The sequence below is a fragment of the Cervus canadensis genome, chromosome 15 (assembly GCF_019320065.1).
Source record: "Cervus canadensis isolate Bull #8, Minnesota chromosome 15, ASM1932006v1, whole genome shotgun sequence".
NCBI classification, from domain to species: Eukaryota; Metazoa; Chordata; class Mammalia; order Artiodactyla; family Cervidae; genus Cervus; species Cervus canadensis.
This window is the reverse complement of record NC_057400.1, coordinates 74,233,806-74,253,675: the sequence shown is the minus strand read 5'-3', so window position 1 is coordinate 74,253,675 and position 19,870 is coordinate 74,233,806. Positions and strand designations below refer to the sequence as shown.

The 19,870-nt window shown below is 51.3% G+C and overlaps 1 protein-coding gene across 2 annotated transcripts in view; it reads left to right on the top strand.

Moving 5' to 3' along the window:
* Nucleotides 1-19,870, top strand: part of MYO7B (myosin VIIB) — a 117,051-nt gene that overhangs the window by 76,167 nt on the left and 21,014 nt on the right. For both annotated transcript variants that reach the window (XM_043487445.1, XM_043487444.1), the window contains 12 exons: nt 292-376; nt 1,644-1,862; nt 2,927-3,097; nt 3,911-4,111; nt 4,246-4,413; nt 8,213-8,290; nt 8,439-8,566; nt 9,851-9,977; nt 11,395-11,514; nt 12,729-12,902; nt 13,530-13,757; nt 15,074-15,241. In XM_043487445.1, the coding sequence (XP_043343380.1) occupies nt 292-376; nt 1,644-1,862; nt 2,927-3,097; nt 3,911-4,111; nt 4,246-4,413; nt 8,213-8,290; nt 8,439-8,566; nt 9,851-9,977; nt 11,395-11,514; nt 12,729-12,902; nt 13,530-13,757; nt 15,074-15,241 (1,867 nt within the window). The remainder of the gene's footprint in view (nt 1-291; nt 377-1,643; nt 1,863-2,926; nt 3,098-3,910; nt 4,112-4,245; nt 4,414-8,212; nt 8,291-8,438; nt 8,567-9,850; nt 9,978-11,394; nt 11,515-12,728; nt 12,903-13,529; nt 13,758-15,073; nt 15,242-19,870) is intronic.

Sequence of the window (19,870 nt, the reverse complement as noted above, 5' to 3'; positions counted from 1 at the left end):
CCTGGTTAGGGAACTAAGATCCCACTTGCTGCATAGCATGGCAAAAATAAATGAATAAATAAAAGATAGAAGATAAATTTCATAAATAAATAACAGAAACTAGACTGTCCTTATTCACAAATTTATTTGTTCGCAGTAGATTTTTTTGTTCCTAACCTATCTTTCAGCCTATAATGTCTTCTGGAAAAGAAATATCACTTGTATTCATTTTTACCCGAATTTTGTTTTCTCTCTTCCCTTCAAAATCGGTTTCCCCCCACCCCCACCACTGATTTGCATTTCCCCTTCTAGGGAGGAGTTCCTGAGGCAGAGGCGGGCAGCTGTGACCCTCCAGGCCTGGTGGAGAGGCCACCACAGCCAGAGGAACTTCAAGCTGGTAAGAGAGCTCATGTGGGAGGCGGAGCCTGCAGGAGCAGGGGACACCTGTCCAGTTAGAACAAACATGGACACTTGTTTATGAGTGTGAGACATTTATTTATGAATGTGAGGGCTGGGGCAAGGGGCACCACCGGTCACAAACCTCAGCACCCCACACTCTTCTTAGCAGTGTCAGGTCACATGTTTGCGGGTTTCAAGTGTCCTCCTGCAAGATTTGAGGCATCTCCAGAGCTACAATGAGATGTCCTGCTCTGAAATGAGATGGTGGCTACTTTTTCTTCCCCCAATTTGCAGGCAGCAAAAGAAGTTAACAGATTGATTATTCTCTGTTTCAAGAACTTCTTCCAAATTTTTTCCTTGACCACAGGTACTGCTAATGAGTGTCTGCTAAGCAAACAAACCAGAGGCACCTGCAGCATGCCCTGCTGGGCCTCCTTGACTGCTTGCCTTGGTCATGGCCGTGACTGTGGCTGAAACACGCAGATGGAAAGGCTACATGGGGCCTGTTGCTCTATGTGCATCATTTTATTTATCATTAAACCGACACTATATGTCATGGATCTGAGACAGAAAGAAATTAAGTCATTTTCCCAAGAGCATGCAGTCAGTAAGCTGCAGAGCTGGAGCTGAGATTCAGGTCTGTGTGACTTGATGGTTGTAAAATGAAGCACGACCCCACACAGACAGCACGCACCAGGGTTGGTCTTTGAAAAGCCAATAGAAGTTGGCCCAGAGGCTCAGAGACCTCTGTGGCCCAGAGTGTGTTTGCAGCATAGAAGTGGGTACTCATAGTTTATTTTTTCCTCTTTATTTTCAAGCTCCCTGTGAGGGGTTTGCTTGATGGAGCAGGCCAAAGGCCTCCACCTAGGTTCACAGCCCCACAAGAACTAACTGTACTTGGCTGCAGGTGTGAAAAGCAGGACCTCTGCAGTCCTGCCAACCATGTGACTTCCAGCCCCATTCTCTATCACTAGCCATCAGGAGACCATTCTACCATTTATGCCATTTTGAAGTACTTCTTTAGCACCAACTTCATGCCAGGCTCTGTTCTAACTGCTTTACAAGTATAACTCATTTAATCTGCTTGTGCTTATAAGTGTGCAAAATTTTCGCACGAGCACTTTGCCAAAAAGCATGTAACTATAAAGCTAATTTGCAAGAACACCTTGCCTCTCACGCTCTGTCCCCTCGGGAAGCCTTTCTCTACTCTGCGCCCTGCCAGTCCCAGGCCCTTCTGAGTATGTACACCCTTCTTGCCTCCACAGATCCTCCTGGGTTTTGAGCGTCTGCAGGCCATTGCCCGGAGCCATCAGCTGGCAAAGCAGTACCAGGCCCTGCGGCAGAGGATGGTCAAGCTGCAGGCCCTCTGCAGGGGCTACCTGGTGCGCCAGCAAGTCCAGGCCAAGAGGAGGGCTGTGGTGGTCATCCAGGCACATGCCAGGGGCATGGCTGCTCGACGGAACTTCAAGCAGCAGAAAGTCAATGTAGGTGGTCACTGCCCTCTCGGGCAGGTGGGAGATGCCTGGGCCCAGATGAGGGAGGGCAGTCAGAAGGAGTGGGCAGCAACATAAGACCATCATCAGACACTCCTGACCCCTCTGGGTCCAAAGTTACTACTGTAGTGGGCCCCCACCATGAGGCACACCCAGCTCATACCCTGGGTGCTGAGGATGCAGCCTGGGAGATGGATTATCTCAGTCTTATCCCTGGAATCTGGAACTCAAGCTCTTTGGTCCCCTTCCTTTAGCTTTGGGATGATTTCTCAGCAGCACTGATCCGCCCCCAGGAAGGCTCAGGAAACCAGGGTCAGCTGAGCTGTGGGAGGCCACAGTTCCACAGAGGAGGGTGGAGGTGCCTGATTCTTGGGCGGGCCTGATTGCTTAGGGCAGAGAAATACCAAGAGGCAGGAGAGATGGGAGGGCAGGGGGCAAACAAATGGCACTGAGATGTATATCCCTGCACTGTGACATTTCACCCATGGGTGGTCCCATTCCCTCCATCCAGAGAGTAACCAAGACTCAGCCTCACTCCTCAGAACTCACTCATTGGCAATGGTGATAAAGAAGGGGGGCTAGGATGAAATTCTCTCCTGCTCCATAGATAATACGGGTCCTCTGAGCACAGTACTGGTACAGTGGCCAGAGCAAGAAAGAGTGCAGAGCCTCAGACACGTCAGCAGATGCTCCTACACCTACATGACCCTGGACGAGCAACAGACCGGGCAGGCCAGGGCCCTCTCCCAGGGGAGCCTCCTTGCTTTTAGTGAAGGGACCATGTCAGCCTGAGTGGGTTTTGCAGCTAGGTTCTGGGAATCTTGTGGGGTTTGGTGTGGTCCCATGTGGGGACAAGCAAGCATCTCCCTTCTTTACATCTCTGAAACAAGAAGCCCAGGCTGGTTGATCTCCAGTCCCTCTAGCTATTGAAACATAGGATTTTAAAGGGAAATGTATTGATTTGGACAAATACGGCAGCAGGTTTATTCAGCTTTGTAAGGGGCTTGCCCCAGCTGGGCTGGTGGTAACTGTGGCCCCACGGGGTGTCTGTGCAGGTGCCTCTGGTCCTCCCAGCTGAAGAGCAGAAGAGCCCAAGCACTGTGCCCAAAAGGAAGCGTAAGTCCATCTACGACACCATCACCGACACAGAGATGGTGGAGCAGGTGTTTGGCTTCCTGCCTTCCCTGACTGGTGGGCAGGATGGCCAGGCTACACCACACATTGAGGTAAGATGGGCCCTGGCAGCCCAGCGTGGGATCTTGTGGGGTGCCTGCCCAGTCCCAGCCCTCAGCCAACCTCTAGGCTTTACTGAAAAGCCACCACTTGGCTCGGGGAGTGAGTTCTATGGTCGTGGGCGAAAATGCAGAGAAAAGAGGAGGGAGGGTCTCTGTGGTCAGACCCTTTCAAGTTAAGGAGCTGTCTTACCTGCGAGGCTTCCTAGAGCCTTTACTGTGCAAATGTTCTTGGGCTTTCAACTGGGCAGCGTTTCCCACCTGTATCTGGCCGCCATCACAGAGCATCTCATTGGCTGCTGCTCTGCAGAATGGGACCTGCGGGATTGAGGGTGGGGAGCAGAGCAGGAGGATTGGGCAGAGAGGCCAGCTCCAGGGCGGTCCTGTTGACTCTCACTGCATCCTTCCAGGTGCTCATGCCTGCTCCCCCAAGCTCCACCCACCCACAAACCATCTGTGTTGTGGGGGCAGCTGGGCACATCCCCCCTGGAGGAGCGCCTAAGGGAGGAGGCAGGAGGCAACAAGGAGTGGGGGTGTCTGGGGAGCCAAGGTCTACAGGAAGAGGGCTCTGAGGGCAAGCTGCCAGGTACCTGGGGCTCTCACACCAAGGCCCATCCAGCACTTGGCAGCCCACCAGGGATGCACTGAGAGCGTGGGCAGGGGGAGGTCCCCAACACAAGGGGGAGTGGGTAATTCTGCACCCTGTCACTAACCAAGCAGGCCCTTCTTGGGGCTCTTTGGCCCCCCAAGATGCACACACTGGCAGATCACATCTGAGTGGAGAGTGGACCCTTGTCTCTGTCCCAGGATCTGAAAGAGATGACCCAGAAGCTGCCTGAGGTTGACCTAGACATGGTCCCCATGATGGAGGAGCCTGAGGATGACCTGGCCGAGTACACCTTCCCCAAGTTCGCCGTGACCTACTTCCAGAAATCAGCCAGCCACACACACATCCGGCGGCCCCTCCGATACCCTCTGCTCTACCACGAGGATGACGCTGACTGCTCGGTACCTGGTCCCGTGCTTTCTAGTGGCTCAGGCCTCACGCTGATTCAGCGGGAGCCAGAAAGGGGCAGGACGCCACGGGCTCTATGCTGCATGGAGCTGGGTTCCAAGCGGGGGCTCTGTCTCCGTTTTCCCAGGCTGCCCTGGCTGTATGGAGCATCATCCTACGGTTCATGGGCGACCTTCCGGAGCCAGTGCTCTTCACGAGGAACACCCTGCGTGGCGGCTCAGTGATGCAGCAGATCCACAATGCCCTGGGCAAGGACAGCAGCACCCAGCCTCCCCAGCACAGCAGATCAGCACAGGTGCACCATGAGGGCGGTGCCAAGGGGAGACACCCTCCCAGTGTCCCCAGGCCCAGGGCCTGGAGAAGCTGGGCCAGAAAGGGGAGGCACAATCTGGAGTGAGGATCACTCCCTGGACCTAGGGTCCCCTAGGGACCCTTAGGGTTTTCAGTCTTGAATTGCACTTGGGAACTCATGAGTCAGGCATTATACCCAGGGCTTTGTGAATTATACAGTCATTATTGGAGAAGGTCCCCCAGGCACTGAACACTGGGTTTGATTTAGTCAAACTTGGTACTTAGTCACTCAGCTGTGTCTGACCCTTTGAGACACCATGGACTGTAGCCTGTCAAGTTCCTCTGTCCATGGGATTCTCTAGGTAAGAATACTGGAGTGGATAATCATTCCCTTCCCCAGGGGATCTTCCCAACTCAGGGATGGAACCCAGGTCTCCTGCATTGCAGGCAGGTTCTTTACTGTCTGAGCCACCTGGGAAGCCTGTTGGGATTCAAATGCGTAGATCAGGAATAATAACAACAAATGTTACCGACTGTCAACATGCTGTGTGCCGGTCGCTTTTCTTCACTTAGTTTCTAGATGAGCCATCCCTACAAAGTAGGATTATTAAATTTATTGTAGCTAAAGAAACTGAGAAGTTAAGTGACTTGCCCCCAAATCACAGTGAATACATGTTACACAGCTGAGCTTTGAATCCACTCCACTGAATTCAAAGACCCAGCTGTTTACCCGTATTCTACCCTGCCCTCTGATGAAAGGCTGTTAACATCCATTTTTGGTCAGAAGTCCTTCCTAAGGCCTCAGTTTCATGATGTCATCTTAGTGGAATTAGCCAAGAATAGTTCAAAGGAATGACAGAGCAGTGACAGCACTTGGGCCCACCAGCAACAGGAGCCCCACAGCGGCCTGTAATTCTCACACCAGTTCCAATGTATATGGGTTTTTTCACTGAAAATTCTCAGCACCAGTTGGGTGTCCTAAAATTCTACTCAGGTTGGATACTCTCTGCCTGGAGATAGTGTCCAATTCCACAGATGAAGGGCCCGGTCCTTCTAGATTACCCCCACTTTAATGCAAGTCCAGACTGGTCTTTATTTGCTGACCACCTGGCTTGAATCAGACATTCTCACACCTCCTCCTTGGGTTTGATTAATTTGCAAGAGCAGCTCAGAGAATTCAGAGTAACATTGTACTTACTAGCCTAATGGTTTATTATAAAGGATACAAGTCACTATAGCCAGATGAGAGACAAGGCATGAAATGCACAGGGACAAGATATGAAAAAGATTAAGAAACTTGCATGCCCTCTCCAGGTCCCACTCTTCCCAAATCTGCATGTGTTCACCAGCCTGGAAACTCTCTGACCCCTGTCCTTTTGGGTCTTTACAGAGGCCTCACTTCATAGATATGATTGAATAAATCACTGGCCATGGTGCCAGCTGAACTGTTTCATGCCCTTCCCCCTCCCCTTGACCACTAGCCACCAGCCCCCATCCTTCAGTTCAGTTCAGTTCAGTCGCTCAGTCGTGTCTGACTCTTTGCCACCCAGTGGACTGCAACATGCCAGGCTTCCCTGTCCGTCACCAACTCCCGGAGCTTACTCAAACTCATGTCCATTGAGTCAGTGATGCCATCCAGCCATCTCATCCTCTGTTGTCCCCTTCTCCTCCCACCTTCAATCATTCCCAGCATCAGGGTCTTTTCAAATGAGTCAGTTCTTCACCTCAGATGGCCAAAATATTGGAGTTTCAGCTTCAGCATCAGTCCTTCCAATGAATATTCAGGACAGATTTCCTTTAGGATGGACTGGTTGGATCTCCTTGCAGTCCAAGGGATGCTCAAGAGTCTTCTCCAACACCACAGTTCAAAAGCATCAATTCTTCAGTGCTCAGCTTTCTTTATAGTTCAACTCTTACATCCATACATGACTACTGGAAACAAAGCTTTGCCCCCATCCTTAGGGTTTTCTAAAAGTCACCTCATTAACATAAAAAGACATCTTTATCACAGGTGATTCCAAGGGTTTTAGAAGTTCTGTGCCAGCAATGGGGACAAAGACCAAGTATCTATTCCTTATTATAAACTGAAATATCACAGGCCCCCAAACATCAAGTGCTCAGATAGCAGAGCAACTGTACAGACATCTAAGTGGGTCTGCAGCCTGGGGTCACAAGGTCAAATCTGGTCCAGAGGTTACATGGAAGTTACCCAAACTCAAGCCCTGACTCCCTGACCTCTAGAGATGTGAACTCTGCCTAGTGTAATGGTCATCCATTGCTGTGCTACAAATGAACCCCTAAATGTGATGGCATGAGACAGCCCACATTCATTACCTCAGACACTTTTTGAGGATCAGGAGTGGCTTAGTTCGTTAGTTCGGGCTCCAGGTCTCTAATGAAGTTGCAGCCAAACTGTCGCTTAAAGCTTGACCGGGTCCACAAGATCTGCCTCCGAATGGCTCCCTCACATAGCTGCTGGTGGGAGACCTGAGCTCTGGCACGCCGGCCTCTCCACCGGGCTGCCTGAGTGTTCTCACCATTTGCTTCCTCCATGATGAGTGACTTAAGAGAGAAAGCAGGAAGGAAGCTTCATTGCCTGAGTGCCATAGTGGGTGAGAAAGTCAGGAAGCAAGGGTCACTGGGGGTCACCTTGGAGGCTGGCCACCACTCAGGGAGGGGACATCGAGAGGTGGTCAAGCCACCGGCACCTCTGGAAGGTGGTCACAGCGAGCACTGGCTTCCCAGAGTTAGATCTCAAGTGTTCCTTCTTGCACATTTATTTTTTTTATTTTTTTATTTATTTTTTTTTTTCTTGCACATTTATTAAGTGTGTGTGCCCCCAAGGAGGAGCAGTGGGCTTAGTGAGCCCTGCCCACCCTCGCTTACCAGCTAATGTATTTTAAACTTGGTCCCTGTGTGGCAAACCAGTTTTAGCCCAGCCAGAAGCCAGTGCCCACTTCCCAGGTGGCACTAGTGGCAAAGAATCTGCCTGCCAGTGCAGGAGATGTAAGAGGCACAGGTTCGACCCCTGGGTCGAGAAGATCCCCTGGAGGAGGAAATGACGCCACCTCCAGTATCCTTGCCTGGAAAATTCCATGAACAGACAAGCCTGGCAGGCTCTACAGTCCATGGGGCGGCAAAGAGTTGGACACAGCTCAGCAACTGAGCACATAGCATGCACACACGCAAGTCCGTGCCCAGCCCCAGACCTGGGCTCATTGCAGCCCAAGCCCAGTCCCAGACTGAGCTCTGATTTTGGCAGCAAGTTCTCATGACACCATCAGGACAGGCTGTGATTCCTGCCTATGGAGACCATCAGATCCTGATGGCTGGGAGTGGGCCTGGGCCGCAAAGTCTAGGCTTCTGATTCTCTAGCAAAACTCTGACCTTGCAGTGGGCAGAGTGTATTCCGGTTCATCCACCACGTTGTCACAGAGAATGACTGTAGCCTGCGGCTGTCCTGGGCACCTGTGTTCAGACCCAGCCCACTTGGCTGGTAAGAGGTCCAGACTTTGGAAGCAGAGCAGTCCTGAGCCCTCCCAGAGGACCGGGGTCCGGCCGAGCGGCTCCTGTCCAGGTTCTCACGCCCTCTCGCCTGTTTCCCTGCCCAGCAGTGAGGATGGTGGTGCACACCCATCAGTGACGCAGGCTTGGTGGACATGAGAGAATGCACGGTGCTTTACAAGTCAGGTTGGGAAAAGGCTCGGGAGCTAGAGACGAGCTCCACACCAGACAGATCTTGGGTTAGATTTGGAGGTGCTGCCCAGGCTTCACCTTCCCTCAGGGGCTCTCTCCCTCCACAGAGGCCAAGCCGCAGGGACAGAGGGACCAAGGACATCTCCTCCATGAAGCTGAAGCGATCCTCCTGGGTTACAGGCCAGGTAAGCCCAGGGCCAGGTGACCCAGGCTTGCTCCCAGCTCTGCTGCCCACTGGCCATCCTGCTTCAGTGTTCCAGGCTTTCACCCAGTTTCCATCTTTGCAAATGGAAGCAATCTTAGTTGTCCTGACTGCCACCTTTGGGTTTCAAGGTGGCCAGCCAGCTGAATGTTGGAGAAGAGGCATTTGAAGAGGACGGCCCCATCTCAGACCGACCCATGTCCAACCTGGAGAAGGTGCAGTTCATTGTGGGCTACGCCATCTTGCGTCCTGGCCTCAGGTCAGTCCCCACCCCCATCGCGCCCCCTGAGAACACAGCCGGTCACTAGCTCTCAGCCCAGGGCCCCATCCCTAATCTGCTCCCTACCCTGGAGCCTGCAGTCTGGCTCTCAGGACAGCAGACGTTACAACCACCAGGGGCAGGGGTTCTCTAATGCTCTGCATTAAAACCCCTGGGTAAAACACAGTTTTAGGAAGACAAACTCATCATGGGTTGTTGATTTATCTTACAACCAGCTTTACTTCAAGACCGTGTAAATGGGCAAGTTCCTCATTTATTCTATACATGTTTTGCTTTATATACAATTTGCTTTACAGAAATTGTGTTTTTATACAAGTTTTAAGAACTATGTATACTGCTTACAAAGATAGACTACTGTATTTCAGGGGTTCACATATTTTAAGTTATTACTAATATTTTTAACCAAATTCAAGGAATTTGAGTCATTATTTTTTTCAAATTTTTTTTCTACTTCACTCTCTCTCTTTTCCTTTGAACTCTAATTAAATCTATAGCAGACTTTTATATTGTCTGTCACATCCCTAAGGGTCTGTTCATTGTGCTTTCTTTTTTCCCCTTCTGTTCTTTAGGTTAGATATTTTCTATTAATCTGTCTTCATATTCACTGATTTTTCTTTTGTCTTCCCCAGTCTGCTGTTATACCCATCCAATATTTAAATTTCAAATATTATATTTTTCAATTCTAGAGTTTGCACTTGACTCTTTTTTTAAAAAATGGTTTCTGTTTCCTTGCCAAGATTTCCTGTTTGTTCATTCACTATGAACATAATGTCCTTTATATCTTTGATCATAGTTATGGAAATTTTAAAACCTTTCCTGATAAATCAATATTTGGTTCATCTTGGGGTCAGTTTCCATTGACTGCCTTTTCTCTTGAGAATAATCATGTTTTCCTGTCTCCTCATATGTCTGATACTTGATTATTATTTTCTCATTAGCCTAGTACTTTTGGGTTGTTATCTTAGACATTTGGGGATGATATGTTTGAAGTCTCTGGAATCTGTTACATTCCTTCAAAGACTTTTCATTTTGGCAGGCAATTAATTTGGTTGGATTCAAACTCTGTCTCCCTGTGGTAAGCAGCAGCTGGAATCCCCGTGCAGTTATTTTAGCCTTTGCTGCGCTTCCTGGAGTCTGCCTCAGACATGTGTAGATCAGGGGTGAGCCAGAGATTTAGGGAGATTTTATATACAAAATATACGGCTCCTCCACTCCCCCAGAGCCAGCCGCCAGCCTGGACTCCCAGCACTCTGTGTCTTTCAGGGATGAAATTTACTGCCAGATCTGCAAGCAGCTCTCAGAGAACTACAAAACAAGCAGCCTGGCCCGGGGTTGGATCCTGCTCGGCTTGTGCCTGGGCTGCTTCCCGCCTTCCGAGAGGTTCATGAAGGTGGGGAGGGGCGGGGGCAGGAGCTGCGGGCGGGGGCAGCATGGGCCGACCCCGGGCCCTGCAGCAGATGGAGAAGCCCCAGCCCGTGGCCTGGTTCTCCTGCTCCTGCAGGCCAGGATGGGCAGCAGTGCCTGGCCTTCTTTGGGCCTCAGTTTCACGTCTATGAAAGAGGATGCTCCTCTGGCCCCTGATCAGGATCTGCAGAGCCATCTCACCTGGGCTCCGTCACCAAAAGACAGTGAGGTGGTGGATGAAATGGGCACTGAAAAGACAAAAGTGTTTGAGGAATCGGCACCAACGAGAGGCTGGATGCAGCATCTCCCTCTAGGCCTTATAACGAACAAGAGAGGTGTTTCCAAGTGTTGGAGGCCCCAGGCTTCATGACTTTAATACACCTTTTGTTTCTGAATATAAAAGTAATATGTAGGGGGGACTTCCCTGGTGATCCAGTAGTTAGGAGTCTGCTCTTCCACTGCAGGGGGCACAGGTTCAGTCTCTGGTTGGGGAACTAAGATCCCACATGCCTTGCAGCCAAGGGTGGAAAAAAAGTAATGTGTAGGAAATGTAAAAAGTCTAAATAGAAAACAAAAGTCATCCTCACACCCAGAGGCAACTTGCATTACAGTTTCTGACCTTTTGTGGTGTGAGAGAGTCATACTTGTGACCACACAGAAAACAATCTCACTATCTCTCATGCCTCCAGGGACAGCAGGAAGTCTGATCACCCTGGCCATCTGTCCTGGGCCACCCTTGACACCAGTAAAGAATCTCTCTGAGAGACGAAAAACTTTTCAACACCTTGTTTCAACATCTCATCGAACATACTTTGAACATCGGCTCTCCTGCAGCTTTCACTTATAAGCGTCTTCCCATGTCATAAACTGTCCCCAAATGGCAGCGCTAATGCCATTTGTTAGTGTTCCTAATGCATAGTCCACTTGTTGATGGACATTTAGGATCTATCTTCCAATTGCCCATCACCATAACCACCACTGTGATTAAAAACTATATATCTACCTTTACCAAATTATTTTTACCTTTACCAAATTAGGTCAAAGAGTACACACATTTTAAAATTATGTACTATTTAAAACATATTGACAATGGCTCCTCAGAAATGTTGTGCAACTGATACTCCTCATAGTGTGACAGCCCCATGTTAATGCACCTTTGCCACCACTATTATCATTGTTAGCTTTTTTCCAGTTTTATTGAGATATTATTAACATATAACATTGTTCAAATGTAGGGTATACAGTGTTGTGATTTTATATAGGTGTATATTGTAAAATGATTGCCAAGTAGTACATCCATCATCCATAATTACAATTAGTATCATATTCTAGAATCTGGACAGTAAGTAGAAAGTGGCCTCCGTTCTAAGTATCTTCATGCCATTGCCTTCCTCATCCACCAGTATCTGCTGAACTTCATCAGTCAAGGACCAGTTGGCTATGGGCCCTTCTGCGCTGAGCGCCTGAGACGCACCTGTGCCAATGGGGTGCGCACAGAGCCCCCCTCCTGGCTGGAGCTGCAGGTAAGGGCTTGAGGGGATGGGAGGCGGCCAGTGTGGGGTGGAGGCGGCCCCCATGACTCCTCCAGCACAGCTCATGGGGCTGCCAACAGGAAGTATGTGCTCTGGGCCCCTCCCCTTCTGGGCCAGTGGTCCCTGGGAGCCCCACCTGGGGTTCAGCCTCCCCAGGCCCTGTGTTGCAATCCCTGGGTCGGGAAGATCCCCTGGAGAAGGGAATGGCTACCCACTCCAGTATACTTGCCTGGAGAATTTCACAGACAGAGGAGCTTGGCGGGTTACAATCCATGGGGTTGCAAAGAGTCAGACAGGACTGAGTAACTAACACTTTCTCTTTCACTTACGGCCCTTCTAACTGAAGGGGAAAATCAGTCTTAGTTCCTTAGTTGCAGGGTGTGAGTGGCTGCTAACTGCCTAAAGCTTACCCCTCCCGAAGACACTTGCATTTTATATGGTCATCCAAGGTTGTCTACCTAGGTGGCATTCTAGTTTGTGTTACCTGTGAGTTCTTGCAGGATCCTCAGGAACGGTACTTCAGACACAGGTAGGGTCTGGCCCCCACTGTACCCGTGGCTCCTGGAAGGCACTCACGCTCTATGCCCTGTGGTGCCCTATACCGGGACACAGAGAGCACCTTCCACCAACCCTGTCCTGTTCTCACTCTGCCACCAACATCCACAGGACTTCCCTCCTCTACCTTATCTTCCTGCTCTGCCCAGAAGCCGTGGAGTTGAAAGTGACCTTGCTGCAGCTATGTGGCCTGTGCTCAAGCCCTGCTGCACACAGAGAGTAACAGTGGCTTCCTCTGACCCAGAACGTCCCAGAGTGCAAGACTCAGACACCTCCGAGAGCTGTTTGATTTTCTGTGATCCTGAGTCACCCAATGTCGCCAAAGCTCAGGGAACTCATGTTAAAACGGGGCCTTCCAGTACAGGCTGCCCACCCCACGGCCCGGTGCTTAAACAGCTCTTGCCCTGGCAGGCCCCTCAGTTCAGCAGCGATGTCTGTTGGCCAGGACTTCCTAAAGAGCTAGCCGAGCTGGGCGGGGCTTCAGAAGGCCCCGCCTCCCAGAGCCCAAGGGCATGCGCCAGCAGGGGCTGTGGGTTGGGAAGAGGGGCTGGTGGGCCGGCCTCCCATTGCAGAGTTCCAGGAGCTCCAGCGCAGACAGCTGAGCCGAGGGGCCTCCTGGGCAGAGGACCTGAGTCTTCGTCTGTCCCCAGGCTGTCAAGTCCAAGAAGCACATCCCAATCCATATCACCTTGGCGACTGGAGAGAACCTGACGGTCATGGTGGACTCAGCCTCAACGTCTCGGGAAGTCTGCCTGCACATCGCCCGCAAGCAGGGCCTCAGCGACCACCTGGGCTTTTCTCTGCAGGTCGCCGTGTATGACAAGGTACTGGCCAGGGGTCCCATCCACCGCCCGCCTCCTTCACACATGCAGAGCAGCACCGGCCCTTGTATCATGGCAGCCTGGGCACCACTCACCTTCCCAGCTGCCAAACACAGATGCGAACACAAACTCCCACTCACAGACGTGCCTCCTAACCAGGCAGCCTGCCCCCCTGGCCCAACACTCACACACTCAGCCTAGTATCTCACACATACACCTGGAAGGTCCCCTGCTGTGCCTACATCCTGCGCCAAGCCCCCCACCCTGGGGAGCTCAGAATCCCATGCTTCCATGTGGAGGTCACACCAGCACTGCCCCACCCTGAACCCCACATCATCGCCCCACCCAGACGCCCTGATTCCCACGCTCAGAACCAAGTATACACATGCCAGTGAATCAAGGCATTCTAACCCAGTCACATGGGCTTGAGCCTCCTGTGAGAGGGCCCGGCAGGGGGAGAGTTCAGGGGTGTTTAGGGGTGAATGACAGGCCATGCCCAATGGGGAGGAGCCTGAAGGGTTCCTGTACTTTTGATGTCCACACCTCCACATGGGTATGGCAAAGGCAGGTGTCCCTGGGGAGCTGACACGCAGCAGTCGCTCACCCCTGCCGCCCTGATTCTGGTCTCAGTTCTGGTCCCTGGGCAGCGGGCGTGACCACGTGATGGATGCCTTGGCCCAGTGTGAGCAACTGGCCCGGGAGAGGGGCGAGAGTGAGCGCCAGGCACCATGGCGCGTCTACTTCCGGAAGGAGTTCTTCACCCCGTGGCATGATTCCCAGGAGGACCCGGTCAGCACCCATCTCATTTACCGCCAAGTCCTCCATGGAGTCTGGTTTGGCGAGTACCCCTTCGAGAAGGTGAGGGGACCACAGCTCTCAGGGCCCCAAAGACCCACCTCTCAGACAGCCTGGGGAAGGGCCCTGTTTCAGGGCAGGGACTTTGGGACAGAGCAAGGGCAGCTGGGCTGTGGGCACCAGGCATGTCCCTGGGGAGGCCATGTGGGTCATGGAAGGCAGGAGGCTGAGGGAGAGGAGTGGGCCCAGATGCATCTGCGAGTACAGGTCCCTGAGGCCCTCTGGGAGCAGCTCTCCCTGCCCAGTAGCCTGCATCTCCTCCTCTAGCCACAGGTTCACTCAAGCTTCTGGGGTTTGAGGCACCTGCCACCGGCAGCAAAGCCCACCCCCCCCTTCAGCCCCAGGTCCACCTAGCCTCACCACAGAAGCTGCTCATGGGGCAGCAGGGCCTGGGGGTCAGGAACACGGCCTTGGAACGTTAGGTCACCTCTCTGAGCCTCTGGAAGGCGCAGTCACCAGAGCTTTCTGTGTGGTTGTGAGACCTCCTGGGCAATGCTGTGCCTGTTTAGCGGGTGCAGCCCTCCCTGGGCCTGAATCCAGAGGATACGCTGGGGACTGGAAACAACTGTGGCAGTCTTGGAGGCCTGCCTGGAGCAGGGCAGCGGGCAGGGAGAGGTGGGGGCAAAGGGGGCGTGGGGTCAGAGGGCAGGCAAATAGATGGCTGGGCAAGGTTTTGTCTCCTGGGAAAGAACAGGGCAGCCTGGTCCCTGTGGGGCTCCTGGAGCAGGGAACCTTCTGTGTGCTGGGCATGCTAGTGACTTACACAGGCTCCCGCCCGCAGGAATCCCAGCAGAGGCTCTGCAGGAATGGTAGGGAGGTCACCTTTGCTCAGTGAGGACTGGGGGAGACAGGGTAAAGGCCTTGTCCACATGTGAAGGACAGGGAAGCCTGGTGTCCTGCAGTCCACGGGGTCACAAAGAGTCGGACACGGCTCAGTGACTGAACAACAACACTTACCTTACTCAGACAGCAGTGCTGGGGCTCCACCCAGGCCCCAGAGCTCAATCCCACACACTCACTGGCTCACAAGTACTGAACAAGAAGCATACAAGACACCCCCCTTGTCCTCCGGCTGGGCTGCTGGGAGACTCCAGCCTGCCAACAGGAGCGCAGCCCGTGTTGGGCCCAGTCGGGGCACACAGGGGCTTTGCCATATTGGGAGAGGGGCAGGTCCTGCCTAGCAGAGGTGGCTGCTCACCTCTGCTGGTGGAGGGAGGGGGGAGGGTGAGAGCTCAGCAGGGGCCAGGCTTCCGGGGGGAGAGTGGGCTCGCACATGCACACCCCACCCCAGCTCCCGCATGTGTCCCTGGGCGGTGCAGGAGGAAGAGCTGGTGGAGCTGCTGGCCCAGCACTGCTACGTGCAGCTGGGCGCCTCGGCCGGGAGCCAGGCCATCCAGGAGCTGCTGCCCGGCTGTGTCCCCTCCAAGCTGTACCGGACCAAGACCCCTGAGAAGTGGGCCAGCCTGGTCACCACCGCCTACGCCAAGGTCAGCCTCCCAGAGCCTGTGCACTCCGGCGATGCAGCTCTTTTTGGGGATGGTGGTGGGCCCCTTGGTGTATAGAGGGACTGGAGATCCCATTATGAGTCCCTACTCACTGAGGGGATGGAGACTAACCTCCCGGTCAGCATAGCCCTATGTCTTCAGGTTTAAACCATCTCGTTCAGGTTCACCCCTCCCGCCTCACAAGGTGGCGTCTTGGCTGGTCTGGGCAGCTCAGCCCTCCACTGGTCTCTACTGCAGGGTCAATCTGGGCCCTGGCTTTTGGGTGCAAGAAGGCATCCTCAGCTGCTGGCCGTGAGCACACCCTCACCTTGGCCCCAGTTCTGCCCTGGGCCTTCATGTCCCCTTGCTGGGCCCTGAATGCCCGGTGCTGGCCTGGACAGCAGGGAGGGCCGCCCCTCCTCTACCCCTGCTTGGTCAGCCTGTGCCAAGTGAAAGTGGTTCCTGGAGGCTCACAGCCTCTTCCCCAAGAAGACAGCTGTGTGATGTGGTCCCCCTGCTTGTTTTCCCCTCCCCACAGGGCTGTCCCAAACCACCCCTGCGTCAGAGCCTCCCTCTTCACAGGCTGCTTTGCTCTGCAATGGGTCCTGAGGGTGCAGAGTCATCTCTGAGGGCTGGTGGGCTCCATGCCGCAGCTGCTGCTGCAGGAGAGCTGTGCATGGGGTGAGGGGGGTGGAAGGGGGAGGATAAAACCCTTTGGTGAACGCTTGTGTGTGTGTTAGTCACGCAGTTTTGTCCGACTCTTTAACACCCTATGGACTGTAGCCCGCCAGACTCCTCTGTCCGTGGAATTCTCCAGGCAATAATACTGAAGTGGGTAGCCATTTTCTTCTCCAAGGGATCTTCCCCACCCAGGGATCAAAGCTGGGTCTCCCACTTTGCAGGCAGATTCTGTACCATCTGAGCTCCCAGGGAAGCCTTCTCCGGCTTCAATTACCCTGTTGCACTGGGAGCCAAGAAACAGCATGACAGGCAGTGGGCAGTCAAAGGCAGTGCAGTGCTGGTTTGTCAGGGGTTGACAGCCTAGCTGCAGGAGATGAGGCCTAGGTGCATGGCTCAGATAGCAGGGGTTGCCCGTGTTCAGAGTGGGGCAGGGAGGATGACCAATGCCGTCTGCGTTCTGGTCACAGGAAAGGAGGTGCTCAGAGTGCTGTGCGTGTCTGCAGTGGGGGAATGCAGCTTGCTTTGTCCTGCTCTTCAGGAATCAGAGTGCACAGCCCTGAGGAAAGGCTCCAAGGAGCCCTGCAAGACAGAAGCCCAATTGTTCTACCTAATATTCCTCATACAAGCTTGACCACAGAAGCTTTGTTCCCCAAAGAGGTCACTATCATCCCTTGGGGACAGTCCTTGAACAGGAATTTGGGGAAGCAAACCTTGTGGATTAGTTTTGTCGTTTCCCAGCCCGAGTGGATGTGTTTACAGGGGAGAGGCCATGGACTTTTTAGGGCTAGTACGAGGCAGAGGAGACAAGAGATGCACATGAACCCAAATGAACACGAGAAGAAGTGGCATCATCATTTTGGGAAAGGGGAGATAGGGTGAGAGTAAAGAATTAGGAAATTTACACCACTGTTTTTTCCAAAGGGAGCATAAGTTTCACTGATTTTTTTTTCAGTAAACACTAAAATGTGGACATTACCAAATAAACTGGAAAACAAGACAAACAGAAAGAAAAAAGGGAAATCACCAATAGAATCACATCAAAGAGCTCATCCCTCTTAATGCTGTGGTACATATCCTTCTAGACTGCTTTGTTCACATGTATACAATTGACATGTGCATATGATTGGAAGGCAAGAAACACGCTTTTTTAAAAAAAATTTATTTTAATTGGAGGCTAATTACTTTACAATTTTGTGGTGGTTTTTGCCATACATTGACATGAATCAGCCATGGGTGTACATGTGTCCCCCATCCCGAACCCCCCTCCCACCTCCCTCCCCATCCCACAGGGTCATCCCAGTGCATTGGCTTTGACTGCCCTGTTTCATGCACTGAACTTGGGCTGGTCATCCATTTCACATATGATAATATACATGTTTCAATGCTATTCTCTCAAATTATTCCACCCTCGGCTTCTCCCAGAGTCCAAAAGTCTGTTCTTTATGTCTGTGTTTTGCTGTCTCACATATAGGGTCATCGTTACCATCTTTCTAAATTCCATATATATGCATTAAAATACTGTATTGGTGTTTTTCTTTCTGACTTACTTCACTCTGTATAATAGGCTCCAGTTTCATTCACTTCATTAGACCTGATTCAAGTGTGTTCTTTTTAATAGCTGAGTAATATTCAATTGTGTATATGTACCACTGCTTTCTTATCCATTCATATGCCAATGGACATCTAGGTTGCCTCCATGTCCTATCTATTGTAAACAGTGCTGCAATGAACATTGGGGTACATGTGTCTCTTTGAATTCTGGTTTCCTCAGTGTGTATGCCCAGCTGTGGGATTGCTGGATCGTATGGCAGTTCTAGTCATAAGGGATTTGATTTGATTTAGGTCATACCTGAATGGTCTAGTGGTTTTCCCTACTTTCTTCAATTTAAGTCTGAATTTGGCAATAAGGAGTTCATGATCTGAGCCACAGTCAGCTCCCGGTCTTGTTTTTGCTGACTGTATAGAGCTTCTCCATCTTTGACTGCAAAGAATATAATCAATCTGATTTCAGTGTTGACCATCTGGTGATGTCCATGTGTAGAGTCTTCTCTTGTGTTGTTGGAAGAGGGTGTTTGCTATGACCAGTGAGTTGACTTGGCAAAACTCTATTAACCTTTGCCCTGCTTCATTCCATACGCCAAGGCCAAATTTGCCTGTTACTCCAGGTGTTTCTTGACTTCCTACTTTTGCATTCCAGTCCCCTATAATGAAAAGTACATCTTTTTTGGTGTTAGTTCTAAAAGGTCTTATAGATCTTCATAGAACCATTCAACTTCAGCTTCTTCAGCATTACTGGTTGGGGCACAGGCTTGGATTACCATGATAATGAATGGTTTGCCTTGGAAACGAACAGAGATCATTCTGTCGTTTTTGAGATTGCATCCAAGTACTGCATTTGGGACTCTCTTGTTGACCATGATGGCTACTCCATTTCTTCTAAGGGCTTCCTGCCCACAGTAGTAGATATAATGGTCATTTGAGTTAAAGTCACCCATTCCAGTCCATTTTAGCTCGCTGATTCCTAGAATGTCGACATTCACTCTTGCCATCTTCTGTTTGACCACTTCCAATTTGCTTGATTCATGGACCTAACATTCCAGGTTCCTATGCAATATTGCTCTTTACAGCATCGGACCTTGCTTCTATCACCAGTCACATCCATAACTGGGTATTGTTTTTGCCTTGGCTCCATCCCTTCATTCTTTCTGGAGTTATTTCTCCACTCATCTCCATTAGCATATTGGGCACCTACCGACCTGGGGAGTTCCTCTTTCAGTATCCTATCATTTTGCCTTCTCATACTGTTCATGGGGTTCTCAAGGCAAGAATACTGAAGTGGTTTGCCATTCCCTTCTCCAGTGGACCACATTCTGTCAGACTCCACCATGACCCTACTGTTTTGGGTGGCCCCACACGGCATGGCTTAGTTTCATTGAGTTAGACACAACTGTGGTCCTGTGATCAGACTGGCTAGTTTTCTGTGATTATGGTTTAGCGTGTCTGCCCTCTGATGCCCTCTGGCAACACCTACTGTCTTACTTGGGTTTCTCTTACCTCGGACGTGGGGGATCTCTTCACAGCTGCTCCAGCAAAGCACAGCCGCTGCTCCTTACCTTGGACGAGGGGTATCTTCTCACAGCCGCCCCTCCTGACCTTGAATGTGGAGTAGTTCATCTCAGCCCTCCTGCGCCCCACAGCAGCCGCTCCTTGGAAGTGGGGTTGCTCCTCTCGGCCACAGCCCCTGCCCTCAGGCGTGTGGTAGCTCCTCTTGACCGCCGCCTAAATCAAATCCCTTATGACTATACAGTGGAAGTGAGAAATAGATTTAAGGGACTAGATCTGATAGACAGAGAGCCTGATGAACTATGGATGGAGGTTCGTGACATTGTACAGGAGACAGAGATCAAGACCATCCCCATGGAAAAGAAATGCAAAAAGGCAAAATGGTTGTCTGAGGCGGCCTTACAAATAGCTGTGAAAAGAAGAGAAGTGAAAAGCAAAGGAGAGAAGGATAGATATTCCCATTTGAATGCAGAGTTCCAACAAATAGCCAGGAGAAATAAGAAAGCCTTCCTCAGTGATCAATGCAAAGAAACAGAGGAAAACAACAGAATGGGAAAGTCTAGAGATCTCTTCAAGAAAATTGGAGATATCAAGGGAACATTTCAGGCAAAAATGGGTTCGATAAAGGACAGAAATGGCATGGACCTAACAGAAGCAGAAGATATTAAGAAGAGGTGGCAAGAATACACAGAAGAACTATACAAAAAAGATCTTCATGACCCAGATAATCACAATGGTGTGATCACTCACCTAAAGCCAGACATCCTGGAATGTGAAGTCAAGTGGGCCTTAGAAAGCATCACTACAAACAAAGCTAGTGGAGGAGATGGAATTCCAGTTGAGCTATTTCAAATCCTGAAAGATGATGCTGTGAAAGTGCTGCACTCA